The 15167-nt window shown below is 34.7% G+C and overlaps 1 protein-coding gene across 2 annotated transcripts in view; it reads right to left on the reverse strand.

Moving 5' to 3' along the window:
* The window catches only part of RBL1 (RB transcriptional corepressor like 1), a 47627-nt gene that overhangs the window by 5934 nt on the left and 26526 nt on the right, over positions 1 to 15167 (reverse strand). For both annotated transcript variants that reach the window (XM_006202566.4, XM_072944184.1), the window contains 5 exons: positions 11524 to 11790; positions 10144 to 10355; positions 5580 to 5756; positions 4039 to 4110; positions 2436 to 2526 (listed from right to left, as the gene is read on the reverse strand). In XM_006202566.4, the coding sequence (XP_006202628.2) occupies positions 2436 to 2526; positions 4039 to 4110; positions 5580 to 5756; positions 10144 to 10355; positions 11524 to 11790 (819 nt within the window). The remainder of the gene's footprint in view (positions 1 to 2435; positions 2527 to 4038; positions 4111 to 5579; positions 5757 to 10143; positions 10356 to 11523; positions 11791 to 15167) is intronic.

The following is a 15167-nucleotide window of genomic DNA, read 5'->3' on the forward strand; positions in this document are numbered from 1 at the left end:
TCACAACTCTCTCCACAATACAAAAGAAAAAAAAATCAAATAAACCCAGATCTTAAAGTAAGACAGTATTTTTAGAAAAGGTTCAGAAATCCATCTATATTGTGGGTAAATTCAATTGGAGTTTTGAGAAATGCAAACATGTAAAGTTAAAGTGATACTCTATTTTCTAGATACCACTTCAGCAAGATTGTTTTCACAACTTTACCTGTTGAGCTCACTGTCACTGGTGGCCCTGAGATAGGCACCAGCTCTGGGCTGGAGTTTAGCTAAACTGAGCTTCAGAGTACGGGCAGCAGTGGCAAACCCCGAGCTTCAGTTAACAACAGGGCCTGCAGATATTCATACCGGCTCTTTGAGAAAGGTGGAAAGACCCTAAAAGGTAAAGTGTATCCTCATATATCAAGGAAGAAGCAAAATGAAGTGCTTGTGTTTATTTTTCTGCGAATACATGGCAGGTGACAGGTGCTCAAAGAGCCTTAATCTCCCATGCACAACAGGACCCTCCATGCTCAGCCTATAGCTGGTGTCCTCAGCTATAAAATGACAGCTTGCTCCAAGGTGCTTTCCTATTTATTGGTGTAACTCTGGGAAAGTTTACAATACCAGGTAGACCTCTAGCCTACTTTCTGTGGGGAAAGAGTATTACAAGCCATCTCCTATCTGTACATACAGGAACTAAGAAAACTACTGGCAATTAAAAAGAATTCAGCATGTGAAAAAAAGTTCTCATTCTCAATGCACTGGCCTGCAAACAGTGAGAATATGGGTTGAAGCATGCTTCCACCTTAGGAAAACCAGAAAACTCAAACATGGTCCAAGGGCCAAGCAGCCACAGGGAATAACCAGAGGACTCTCAGTCCCAGTTTGGATGTCTTTTTTACTCTTGCTACTTTTGCAGGATCTTAATAGAGCAGAAAAAAGCTATGTAACCAAATAAGTTGAGGAAATGCTGCATATTATATTCTTCTCTTAGAAACTCAGAATACATGTTAGTATATTACAGGCTCTGAGAAATTCTGCAGTTAGAAAAAAACACATGTTCACTTTAATTCTAAACTTCTCAAATTTTCTATGCATAGTTCCTCTTCCCTGTAACACTTATTACCATCCTGAGACACACTGTCCAAGGCACTAAATACTGGTTTAGTGACAATCTTGTAGGTTATTCTTGTTATATGGATCAACTAAAACGATTTCATGTCCTTCTTGGATTAGAAATTTCTGGAGGCAGATACTATAGTCTTCATGTTTCTGTTATTCCAATTCCAACAGTTATTCTCTGGGACCCTGGATTCTAACTAAACATGATTTTATTTAGCTATGAACTTTTTCATTTCAAAACAGAAATGTTAATAAATGTATATAAAGCAGAATTGGATCTGAAATCTTTATGTTGTAGATAGAGTAGCTAACTCTCACTTATCTCAAATTTTATTGGCAGGTAATGTACCAAATTCTACTCTCTTTTTGCACTATTTAATTATCTTTGTTTTGTTTGGGGTGGTGTTTGTTTATTTTTAGAGGAGGTGCTGGGTATTGAACCCAGGAACTCATGCATGCTAAGCATGCACTCAACCACTTGAGCTATACCCTCCCCCCAAATTCTACTCTTTTGAACTTCACTGCTCCGTGTATCCCAGATACTTGCTAGCAGTTCCTTAATTAAAAAAGTCTTTGACCCAGTCAATTTTCTCTAAGAACTAGACCAAAGATCAAGCTACAATACTGTTCCTCACAAAGCTGTGTATAATTGGAAACAACCTAAATGTCCCACATTATGGAATTAAATAAATCATGGTACTTATACACACCTATACACATATATACACACTAAGAAATGGATAGATGAGACAAGAAAAAGGAGATGGGCAGCAGAGGCATTTTCACAACTTACAACATATGAATACTGAACATTTGATTCTCCTTTCTTTTTTTTTAATTGAAGTATAGTCAGTTTATGATTCTCCTTTCTTAAAAAAAAAAAAAATCACTAGTGCCTGAAGTCTTAGCATGATGGTAGCAACAAGGTGGTAACCTTGCTGGTGGTGGCAGAATACCAATACACTTATTAGTAACAGGATGTGTCCTTAATTGTCTCCCCAGGCACATCACTGATGGCTATCATACTTTCCCTGTAATTCAGATGTATTTTTGAATTTTATTAAGTGTCTTATATGTGTTTTATTAATGTGTGTAAGTATACTAGGAAACTTTTAAAACACAATCAACAAGGCACAAATTAATGGTTTCAATACACAACCTCTTTGGAGGAAGGCACTTGACCCATCCTTATCTCAAACTCATTTGTTTTTTCCCAAAACACATATGCATTATCCACCCCACCTATATCACTGACTCCATGTTGTCTGACATCCACTGTATAATGTACAATGTAATCAAAGGTGTACTACATAATGTTAAGTTGGGCAACTTACCACAATCTGTCATTTCAAAATCAGCATTCAGGTTTTTATTGCATGCCACAACTTCTCTTGGAATATTTTTCAACAGTACACTTCTATAGACCTATAGGTCAGAAAGGAAAAAAAAAAAGACTCCTGAGGTCCAAAGAGGCACAAGTTAAGCAAAGCCAAAATAAGAAGAGCAAGATATCTAGCCAGTTGAAAAGGATTTGTCTTTGTATGTACGGGTGAGATTCAAGGGCAAGATGTTAGCAGCCTGGCAAATGTAGATTACGGCCAACATCTTAGAAGAGTCTACCACCTAAAATGTGCCATTGTAGGAGTTTACGAAATAGAACAATTAAGTAAGTACCAACTAAACACCATGAGCAAGTTTCATCAAATAAAAGCAACTTCAAAGACCTGACCCTGTCCCTTCTTCCTTTTAATTCCTGAATCATCTGGTCTCTTTGGGGCTTATTTTCCTGTTTCCATCCCATGCTCATCTCCTTTCAGATGGCCACATGAAAATCTGTCCGCCTCCCTGCCCCTAAACTATTTTTCACCTCCAAGATAGTGGAAAGACACAACCCATTTCCCCTCATCCTATGGACATTGGTATTGAGAGAATATTTAGGAAGCTGTGGCTTGGCCCACTTTCTGACCCACACTAACTTCACCTTAATGATCTTTAGGGATACTCTGAACCTCTGAAAGCTCTGTTCCTGAGGGAGGGATCTTTCTGATGAGGCCCAGAAATTAGGCCTCTTCTGGCCTGTCACAGGATACAACAAATGCCTATATCTGGCTCTTCTAATATCTCTATATTGCAATCAGTGTATTTGGGGCTTGAGTAAACAAGTGAAATTATTTGCAGGGCTCTCTTAGAAGAGAATACAGCTACTGGTACCAGGGCCAGGGATATATGAGCCACCACATCTTTTGTCCTGTCTAAGATGGCAGATCACCAGGGCCAGAGAAGCCATTATGCTCCTTTACAGCAGAGGAATCAGGCTCCTGCATGGCCAAAGCCTTAAGATAACCTAGTCCTTTGCTTTTCAGGTACAATAATAACAATAATATAGAGCTAACAGTTATTAAATGCTTACTATGTGCCAGGCCACTATGCTAACATTTTATATTTCCATGACTGAAAGGCTGTACAGAATTCTCACTATGGCTATTATAATAGCATTATCAGAAATGCTTGATATCTATTCAAAGATGCAAATATTAAGGTTCTTAGCAGATGGCAAAAGAAGCTAAACTTAAGTTAATAAGTCCTCAAATATCACTGGATTTAAATATCATCAGAGAATCAAGTCTCATACAATTGAAGATTATCATATATTTTTTATTAGATTTCTAGCGGAAAATGTCACCACTCAACAAATGAACAAATGGAATAAGAGAATGTATGAGAAATATACGCAAATATATGGATGAGTCAGAGGCAGCAAGATTTCTGGCTTCTACCAAAACTGTTCTTTAATGGAACTGTCTTGAGTTTAATGGTGTCCATTAAACCAAAAAATCTATAGTAAAACTATAAAAGAAGTTTACCTTTTATATGACTTGTCAGCAGAGAAATAGTACAAATCTATTTTTGGACAGGAGGAAAAATAATGTAACTCACGTGACTATTAGCCTGGGGCTGATTCCTATAACTTTTCATTATTTCTTGAAAAGTTCTTTCTTCTTTTGTTACCTAAGGAAAATAAAAACTACATTTATCAACTGCTTTTAAAAGAAAAATGGCTCTGAACAAAAACTTCAATTATAGGCTGGCACTGAGAGCAGTCTTGCAGAAAGCCATTAACCCCAGGCCATTCCATGACTAAAACTCACTACCATTTATGACTTTTACTACCTTAAAAGTTCAGGCTTTGTGGCCTGTGGGGACTCAGCTAATAGTTTCATTAATCAAAAGCACTAAGATTGCCATGGTATAACTCTACTGAAAATGCACTTCTTTATAAAAAGAATGATATAAGAAAACTCAGATCTGCTGAATCCCTTGCAGTCTCCAGTTTTATTAGTTTTTAAGTACTTATTTAAAAGTAAATTAACCACATACTAAAGGACAGAAAATTCTTGTGGTGATTCACAATAAATCTGAGCAGTTACTATAGGATTAGATGTTTAACATTTCAGGACAGACTGTAAGGTTTCTAATGCTTTGATAGAAAAGTCACAATGGTGGCCAAAAGAAAGAAGATAAATTAATGATCCATAAAAATATCCCCTGTAGTCTATTTGTTATCACAAAGTTCACTTAAATTACTCTCTTCTTCTGTTTCACTGTCCATTAGTACTAAACCTATTCTTCATAATGATGTTCTCCATAGAAACGGCAAAGGCTGAACTCTGACAGTTTTCAAGAAAACAAATAACTAGTTAGTAATATTTATTAATACCTATTTTGTATAGAGATTTTAAAGAGGCAACATGAGAGGGGAATCACAAAGGAGTTTTGAAAACATGTCCTCTGCGTCAAAAAGCTTAAAAATAAGGTCCTAACATGTACATCTGCTAGAACTGCCAGTGTGGTTAATGTGGTTAAGCCCAAGGTTACAGATGATTGTTTCAGATAAAACAGAATTTTTAAAAACAAGTAAGATATGCTATTTTATGACTTAAAACAGGTTGTAATAGCTGGAAAGTAAAATGCTCCTCTGAGGTGGGTGTAATAGATCACTGGAAAGCAATATAGTACAGAAGCTGTTTTACACAAGATTGTGAATCAGGAGATGACAAGTCGTCACTTACTGTGTAACTCTAGCCAAGTTACTTTCAGCTCTGGGACTTAGTTATCTTAAATGTAATGATCATTTTACTTTAAAGTACAAAATTAGAGGTGTCATGGGGTGGGAATGGAAATGGTGCTGTTCACATTAACAGTATGGAGAAACACTACTACAAATGATCTCTAAGATCTTTTCCAACTTCTTTACAACCAGTATGTTCTTATGAAGTGAGAAGGCTGATTATTATAAAACTAAATGGAGAGTCCAAAGAATAGATGCAGTAGCTGGAATTTATCACTTAATTAGCAATGGTGGGCATAGTTGGCTTATAGAACTTACTGCAAACTAACAGTCAAGTGGAACAGACTTTCATGTCATGCTGCAAATACAGGCAAATAGGGCTAAGAGCTTCCCCCAACTTACACGTTACCTTTGCCATGATGTAAAATGCACAAAGGAGGAGCTGATCCAAATGTCTGTCTTTCATCAGATCAGGGCAGTGAACTAAAGTGAATTCAAAACATGTCCATATCTTCCTTCTTAACTCATTTGAAACATCCAGTTTTAAACATAAATCACGTAAGCGTACACTTGCCAAATGATAGACCTAGGATGGAAGATAGGGCATTGATGCGAAAAAAACAAGTAAATAATTTCTCAAATTTATGTCTTACCATGAACGTTTACTTTCAGACCAAGATTAACAAACACCTAGGCTGTTGATACATTAAATTACATAAAATCTCTATTCTACAGTACTAGTTCACTGCTATGGCAGAAGAGTATCAATTAAAACAAAATTCTCTTTGGAAAACTACCTTAAACATTTTTTGGGGGGGAAAGATGTTATGTGCTACTCTGTGCTGCCAACTACGTTAAATGAGAAACACTAAAATTAAAATGCAGGATCTACCTGCATCATGGCCATTATGAATACATAATTTTTTCAAGTGTTCAAAAGTCTCTCTCTCTTTTTTTTTGGTTCAGGTAAAATGGCTGGAAGGCCTAAAATGTCACATAACACACTAAAATGTTAGACTCCAAAAATGAGTCAGAAAGCAAAATCATTTAAAAACTTTCCCCTATGTTTTACCTTGTTTTTATGAGCACATAAAAGGAATGTTAAGTAAGTGATATACCAGATTCTGTTGTTGTTGCTGTTGTTTTTTATTGAGTTATAACTGACATATAACATTGTATTAGTTTCAGGTGTCCAATATAATGATTTGATATTTGTATATATTGTGAAAAGATCACCACAGTAAGTCTAGTTAACTAACATCTATCACCATACATCGTTAACAGAATTTTTTTCCTTGTCATGAGAACTTTTAAGATCTCTCCGCTAATTTCAAATATGCAAGATAGTGTTATTAACTATAGCTACCATGTTATACATTACCTCTCCATGGTTTATTTATTTTATAACTGGAAGTTTGTACCTTTTGACTCCCTTCACCCATTTCACCCACCCCCAGCCCCTGGCAACCATTAACCTATTCTCTGGACCTATGAGATTTTTTTTGTTTTTTACAGTCCACATACAAATAAGATCATACAGTATTTGTCTTTCTCTGTCAAGTTGTTGTTTTTAAGCACATCAGAGTAAATTCAGTTCAATGTCCTGAACCTTTTACATAGAGAGTCTTTACATGAACTGATACTAATGCAAATGACTCAAACATCCTGCAACATTCTAAAATGATTTCTAATCATCCAAGAAGCATTATGCGTTATTATTTTATGAATTGGTAACCTTACTGTGGTATTCCTAAACCAATCTATACTGTTTGAACAAAGTCTTTAAATCTAAATGTTCAGGGGAAAAAAAATGAAAAAAACATCCTTTATAGAAAAGCATCTTTTGGCAGAGGAAAAAATCCACAAATTTGAGCTCAAAAATGAATTTTAGCTATCCAATACACTAACATGATGGAAGAGAGACAAGGGTTGACTCCAAAGCCACCAGTGATTCATTCAAGGTAATTGTAAAAGGTATAAGTTGACATTATTTCTATGTTAAATCTTTTAGTCCCATTGCATTAATACTAAAATAGCTTGGGCATTATAATGAGAACTAGTCAAATCTTAAAAGGTAACACACTGGATTTATGACAAAAATTATACAGCTTCCCTGTAGTGTTCCACCAATCTTTATAATGAATTTTCAGTAATTTAAGCTTATCCACATGATCCAGGATATACTATCCCACAATGAACTACAATCTAAAGCAACATAACACAATGGAGTTTTCAGTAAATGCCACAAGATGGCCAACTGCTTACTCAAAGTTATGTATTCAAGCCAGCAGGAAACATAAATTATTTCAGGAAATGGAATCAAATCCTATGAGCACGAGTCCAAACATAGCTCATCAAGATCATAATGTTCTTTAAGGGATCAAATATGTTTTTTAAAAAGGCTAAAGGTATGTTACGTGACACCAAAGCTAGACAAACACACTATAAGCAAAGAAAACTACAGACCAGAATTTCTTATTGACGTGAAAATCCTCCCAAAAATACTAGCTGAATGCTACTAACTGAATGCAACAGCATACGCTAGAAGGATTATATACCACGACCAAGGAGGATTTATTCCTGGAATGAAAGGATAGCTTAACATATGAAAATCAACCAGTGTAATACACTACCTTAACAGAAAGAAGGGAAAAAATGATGATTATCTCAAGATTGATGCAGAAAAAAGCATCTGACAAAATTCAACACCCTTTTGTTATAAAAATACTTAACAAATTAAGAACAGAAGGAAACTACTTCAACATAATAAATAATCATATATGAAAATTCCATAGCTAACATCATACTCAAATTGAAACAATGAAAGCTTTTCCTCTAAGATCAGGAAAAAGATAAGGATGCCTAATTTCAGCACTTCTATTCAACAGAGTACTGGATGTTCTAGCTAGAGCAATTAGGCAAGAAAAAGAAATAAAGGGAATTCAAATTGGAAAAGTAGTCAAATGATCTCTGTTTGCAGATGACATGATTTTATGTGAAGAAAAGCAGAAAACCCTGGAGTTCATTAAAAAAAAAAAAGAACTAGTAAACAAATTCAGCAAAGTTGCAGGATACAAAATCAACACACAAAAATCACTTTCATTCCTACACTATTAACAACGGACAATCCAAAAATGAAATTAAGAAAATGATTTCATTTACAATAGCATGTAAAAAGAATACGATACTTGGGAATTAACTTAACTAAGGAGGCAAAAATTTGTACAATGAAAACTAAAATGTTGCTGAAAGAAATTGAAGAAAACACAAATAAATGGAAATACAATGTATATTCACAGACTGGAAGACTTAATGTTAAGACGTCAACACTACTCAAAGCAATCTACAGACTCAATACAATCCCTATCAAAATCCCAATGATTCTTTTAGCCAAAATATAAAAAAAATTCCATCCTAAAACTCATGTGGAATGTCAAGAGACTCTGGATAGCCAAAATAATCTTGAAAAAGAACAAAACTGGAGGGGTCACATTTTCTAACTTCAAAACTAATTCAAATTATAGTAATCAAAACTGTGTGGTACTAGCATGAAAAGACCAATGAATAGAATAGAGAGCCCAGAAATAAATCCTCACATATATGATGGTGAATGACTTCTGACAAGGGTGTCACGACCATTCAATGGAGAAAGGCAGTCTTGTCAACAAGTGGTGTTGAGAAAACTGGATATCCACATGCAAAATAACGAAATTGGGTCCTTACCATATAAAAAATTGACTCAAAATGGATCAAAGACCTAAATACAATTGCTAAAACTATTAAACTTCTACAAGAAAACAGGGGAAAAGCCTCATGACACTGGAATGCACAATGGTTTCTTGGATATAACCCCAAAAGAATAAGACAACAAAAGAAAACATATAAATTGGGCTTCATCAAAATTAAAAACTTTTGTGCATCAAAGGACACTATATACACATAGTAAAAAGGCAACCCATGGAATGGGAGAAAGTATTTGCAAATCATATATCTGATAAAGGTTAATATCCAGAATATATAAAGAACTTCTATAACAATAACAAAAAACTCAAAAAACGGGCAAAAAGACTTGAATAGACATTTCTCTGAGGAAGTTATACAGATAGACAATAAGCACATGAAAAGATGCTCAACATCACTAATCATCAAGGAAACACAAATCAAAACTACAAGACACCACTTTATACTCATTAGGAAGACTATTATCGAAAAATAAAAAATAACCATTGTTGGCAAGGATGTGAAGAACTTGGAACCCTGTGCATTGCTGGCAGGAATACAAATGGTGTAGCCACTGTGGGAAATGGTATGGCAACTCCTCAAAAATTAAATTTAGAATTACTATTCCACTTCTGTATATACCCAAAAGAACTGAAGGTAGACTTGGATACTTGTACACCAATGTTCATAGCAGTATTATTCACTCATAGTAACCAAAAAGTAAAATTACCCATATGTCCATCTATAGGTGAATGGATAAACAAGATATGGTATACACATACAATGGAATATTACTGAGCTTTAAAAAGGAAGGAAATTCTAACAAAGGCTACAACATGGATAAACCATGAAAACATCATGCTAACTGAAATAAGACTGCCATAAAGGGACAAATATTGTATCATTCCACTTATTTGAGGTACCTAGAGTAGTCAAATTCATAAAGACAGAAGGTAGAATGATGGCTACCAGGGGCTAGGGGTGAGGAAGAAGAAATGAGGAGTTATTGTTTAATAGGTACAGAGTTTCAGTTTAGAAAGATTAAAAAGCTCTGGACTTTGGGTGGTGATGGAAGTTGAACAATGTGAATGTACTAATGACACTTAACTGTACACTTAAAAATGGTTAAAATAGTACATTTTATTACATATATTTTACCACACACACACAAAAAGGCTAAAGCTGCCCTCTGTTACTCAATTTTTCTGGCATCGATTAAATGAGACCTTTTTAGGTGCTATAAAAACACGTACCTTTCTATAAAACAGTGCTAAGGACCCAGTTCTCTTTGGTTTGCTTATTCCAATTGGATGTACCTCTTGTACTTTAGTCAAATGAGTCTGTTTTGGAGAAGCACCAATTAATGACTGAGCTGTAAGTGATACAGGACTCTCAACCTTGGACTCCTGAGTTGTATTCATGGAAATTGGTATCAGTGTGATCTCTCCAGCATCATTTGCAATACCTGAATGTAAAAACAAGAGTTCTCAGTTTTAGAAATAAGCCGCATGTGTTTCAGAAAAGTTAAGTTTCCCTCCCTCTCCCTTCCCTCCTGTCTATCTATGCATAGGAATATGTTAGAAAAGGAGAAGAAAGCCACAAAAATAGTAATTCTAGGATATGATATTCTTGTTTCCAATTTCTGCTGTGAAACAATAATATTGTTTTGTTTTGAGCTCCAAAGGAGATGCTTCTAATCAATAAACAAAATTCTTGGTCAATGTATTCATTTGTAAAACTCAGATAAGAAAATAACAAAGAGGGTAGTAAAGTTATAAAATGTTAAAAATCAAAAAACAGTGCACGCATACCTCACAGACATTGCAGGTATGGTTCCAGACCACTACAATGAAGTGAATGTTATGATAAAGAGAATCACATGAATTTCTTTTCTGATTACCTAGTGCATATTAAAATTATGTTTATACTACACTGTAGTCTATTAAGTGTGCAATAGTAGTATGTCTTAAAAAAATGTGCATACCTCAATAAACAAAATACTTTGTTGGGGGCTCAGGAGTAGAGCGTGTGCTTAGCATGCACAAGGTCCTAGGTTCAATCCCCAGTATGTCCATTTAAAAAACAAACAAACAAAACTTTGTTGCTAAAAAATGCTAACTATTTCCTGACAAAAAGGGTTACCACCAACCTTCAATTTGGGGGAAAAAAAGGTCTGTATTTGTAAAGTACAATAAAGCAAAGCACAACAAAATGAGGGACATCCCTACGGTTTCAGAACAAAACAAAACAAAAGGGTGGCGCACAGAGGATCTTTAGAGAAGTGAAACTAATCTGTGTAACAGTATAATGGTAGGTATGTGCCATTAGACAGTTGTCAAAATCTAAGAATGTACAACAAGAGTGAACCCTAATGTAAACTATGGACTTGGGGTGATAATGATGAGTCAACTGTAGGTTTCATCAACTGTAACACATGTGTCACTGTGGCGCAGGATGGTGATGGCAGGGAAGGCTCAATTTGGCTCTGAACCTAAAACTGGTCTTTCAAAAAAAAGTATAGGTTCAAGGAAAACTACTGGGGTAAAAAGATCAGGTGATCTAATCCAATAAGACATTTCTTAAATTTTTATCCAATTCATAAAAAATATTAAATAAATGCATCAAAAAATTACCGTGCAATGGGATCGTAACTTTATGTCCTGTTGTCCCTGTTACTATGGCTGTGGCCATTGTTAGAAGACCCTGCCCAGGTGAAATGGATATATTTTCAGCAGTAATGCTTGAAGAAGGAGCAATTTTCAATTTTGTTCCTTCTGTTATGATCTTGTCCATAAGCATTTCCTTTGGGGGGTCATCCCCAAAAAGTCTTCTCTTAGCACTCCCGGCGGTAGGAGAACTGTAGCGTTCGTGGACAGAAATCGGAGACAATGGCTGCATATCTAATAAAGAGAAAAATGTATAACAGTTTGACATGTATTCCAAAATAATAAATCAGGTTTATTCATTTATTCAACAAATAGATATTGAGTTACTATGCTAATAACATGGCCTCTGTCCTTATGGAATATCGAGTCTAGTGGGAGAGAAAAGAATGAAATAAATCTTACAATAAAATTATGACAGCTCACCTTCCTGGTTTCTTGAACCTCTGTCTATATTAAAGAAGCAAAATATTAAGGGTAAAGTAGAAGCTGAGAGGTAGAATGTGGTGACTACTACTTAAAAAGTAGTCCAGCTAGCCTCTGTCTCCCAATCTTATCCAGAAAATAACATCTGATAAGAAGGAAAAATCAGTGATTTGGTTCACAGTTCTGCCTCCTCCCACATGCACACACTTCAAACAGTTTAAGGCAGTAGTTGTGGCTTCCTGATTTAGTAGATACAGAATCATCTTTTATAAGCCCACTGGAAGATGAAAATGAGTAAAAGTGTTATGGCTCTGTTTAACTTGCCTTCATCTGAGACATTAGTGTGTTAATCAAAAAGAAAGGAAGGCATGGATCATGCCTCTCATCTAGGGCTATTCTTCTGCAGGAGCTGCTCTCCTTTCCCTCTCCACTAGGTGCAAAGGTTCTCCTAGCCCCTTCCAATCTTTTCCCACAATTTTTCTCCACTTCTCTCAACCCATTATTTCTTTATAGGTATATAATATGCTTTTAAAGTAAAAGTACTTCACTAATTATTTTTACATTCACTAGATAATTAGACAGCCATGTCATCTATTTTCAAAACATGTTTAAAAGGTATAAAAATCACCTCTGGCAATAATTTGACAGCTGTCTGTATGACTGAGGTAAATGGGGAAATAGTCATGGCTTAATAAAAATCTCTCCATAAATTCTGGGGGTTATGAAAGCAACTCTGACTTCTAGTCTCACTAAACAAGTAGAAAGTTCTATTGTAGCTCCCATTATCCTTTAACAGGAGTCTATCCGGATGCCTCATATATAAGAAAACCAACGCAGCACTTGAATCTGAGTAGGAATGTTCAGAGCTGACATTTCAAGGGAAAACACGTTTTAGCCCCTGAAATGATTCTTTGCCCAGCACAGTACTGGAAAAGCTACAGTAGAAACTCAACAAAAATTTAATGAACATATAAATTAATAAGCTGTCTTTCCCCCTTAGTCAAATCTCAATATTATTATTTTCAAAGGATTTTCCATTATTTGATTCTCTTGCTTGAACCCCTACAAGAAAATAACTTTTTCTTTTAATTACAAAAATAATATATCACCTGAATGTTCTCAGCAGCATTATTCATAAAAGCCAACAAGTGGAAATAACCCAAATGTCTACCAACTAGTGAATGAATAAAATATATGTGGCATATCTACACAATGAAATTCTACTCAGCCAAAAGGCTAATGAAGTGCTGATACATGCTACAATATAGATATACATTGAAAATATGAAAAGTAAAAGAAGCTAATCACAAAGGTCACATATTATATAACTTCATTTATATGAAATGTCCAGAATAAGCAAATCTATAGAGAAAAAGAATAAATTAGGAGTTCCAGAGTCTTGGGAGAGGGGAAAATAGAGAGTGATTACTACTGGATACAGGATTTCTTCTGGGGGTGATAAAAATGTTCTGGAATTAGATAATGGTAATAGTCTTGTGAATATACTAAAAACCAATGAATTGTAAAAGGGTGAAACTTATGGTATGTGAAATATACCTCAGTTAAAAAAAGCTCACTGGAAAAATTCAAACAATACCAAAAAATGTATAACTAAATAACTATTCTGTACACCAGAAATTAACAATATTGTAAATCAACTATCCTTCAATAAAATTTTTTTTAAATACCAAAAAACTATAATGAAGAAGATAACACTCAAAATCCCACCACCTGGAGAGAATCACATTTTATAGACCATTCTTCGTAATCTTGGTTCTGAGATCTCTAGGTAGGCTGCAAAAATACACACACACACATACACACATATATACTTTATATATATATAAATTATAGTCATAGATACACACACAGAGTTCATACTTTGTGCAGTTACAGTATTTGCATGGATTTCAGTTACCATAGCTTAGTTAAATTAACAACAGCCTTAGCAAAACAGTTCAAATTTCAAATTTCAGTTGCCATGGTAACTTTGAGTGTTTGCATAAACTATAAACTTTTCTCACAAATCATTATGTAAATAATAGATGTGCACTTGGATCAGTGACCAATCCTATCACTTCTTTCTGTCAGTGACTGGTCAGGGCACATCTGTTATTCAATTTATGTATGCAGCAAAGCATATAGTTATGGTGCCTCCTTGTTTTCCAGTGATAAACCCGCATAACATTTTACAAAAGCAGACAAATAAAAGAGGGAATTGTTTAAAAAAAAATGAAAGTGCAACAAAGAATTGAAAAGTGATAATGCTGAAAATGAAATTAAAATTGTGAATGAAGTTGCGGAATAAATAACTGACCCTAGGAATGTTGCCACTGCTACTGTTCAAGAGATTAGATATACAGCCAGAACTGTGTGAAAATGAAATTTACTGATATAAATGCAAAAAGCTACTAAAATGAAAAGAATGAATATGTCCAACAGGAAGTTATGATGGCAAAAAAAACTTCACTTTATAAAGGATATCTCAGAGATATTTCAAAACACTGAGAGTTCAAAGGATAAATGTCAAAAGCTGATTCAAAGAGAAAGGAGCGTGACAGTTCACCAAGGTCAGGAAAGAAATTCTTCTCTCAGTGTCATAAGTTATATGAGAACAAGTTGGCAAGCATTGTTTAAACTATCCACCTTAAATTTTTAAAATTAAATAAAGCACTTTCATTCTCAACGTTTCCAATGTTTTAAATTATAGTGTACTAAGTAAATAATTTTACTATTTTTTCCTTTTATTAATATCAATAACTGATAGTAAGACAGTTTTTAGTTTTGATAAGATTTTTAAAGGTCATAAAACAATCCCAATCCCGTTGCTTAATGGAGACTGTTATGCATGTACAGATTGCACATTTTTATGATCTTGCACTACATGTGAAGCAAGACACACACACAACTATAGTCCAAAAATGGGTTTAGAGCTACCTTACTACATAACCTGAATACTTGTTCATCTGATGTTTGTTCAGGTATATTCTGTGGTCAGAAGATTATAACTAATTTTTAAAAATTAAAAGCTATACAGTCCAGAAGATGCACACCTGTTTGCTACATCACAAGGGAAAATAAAGAAGAATGTATTTCTATTAGGAAAGCGCAAATGAACTATTTTGAGAGATAATTAATTGATTAGATGACTTTAAGTATCCCAAAGAGTTCTCTGTTCTGCTTTAAAC

This window comes from Vicugna pacos, chromosome 19 (assembly GCF_048564905.1).
Source record: "Vicugna pacos chromosome 19, VicPac4, whole genome shotgun sequence".
Taxonomy (NCBI): domain Eukaryota; kingdom Metazoa; phylum Chordata; class Mammalia; order Artiodactyla; family Camelidae; genus Vicugna; species Vicugna pacos.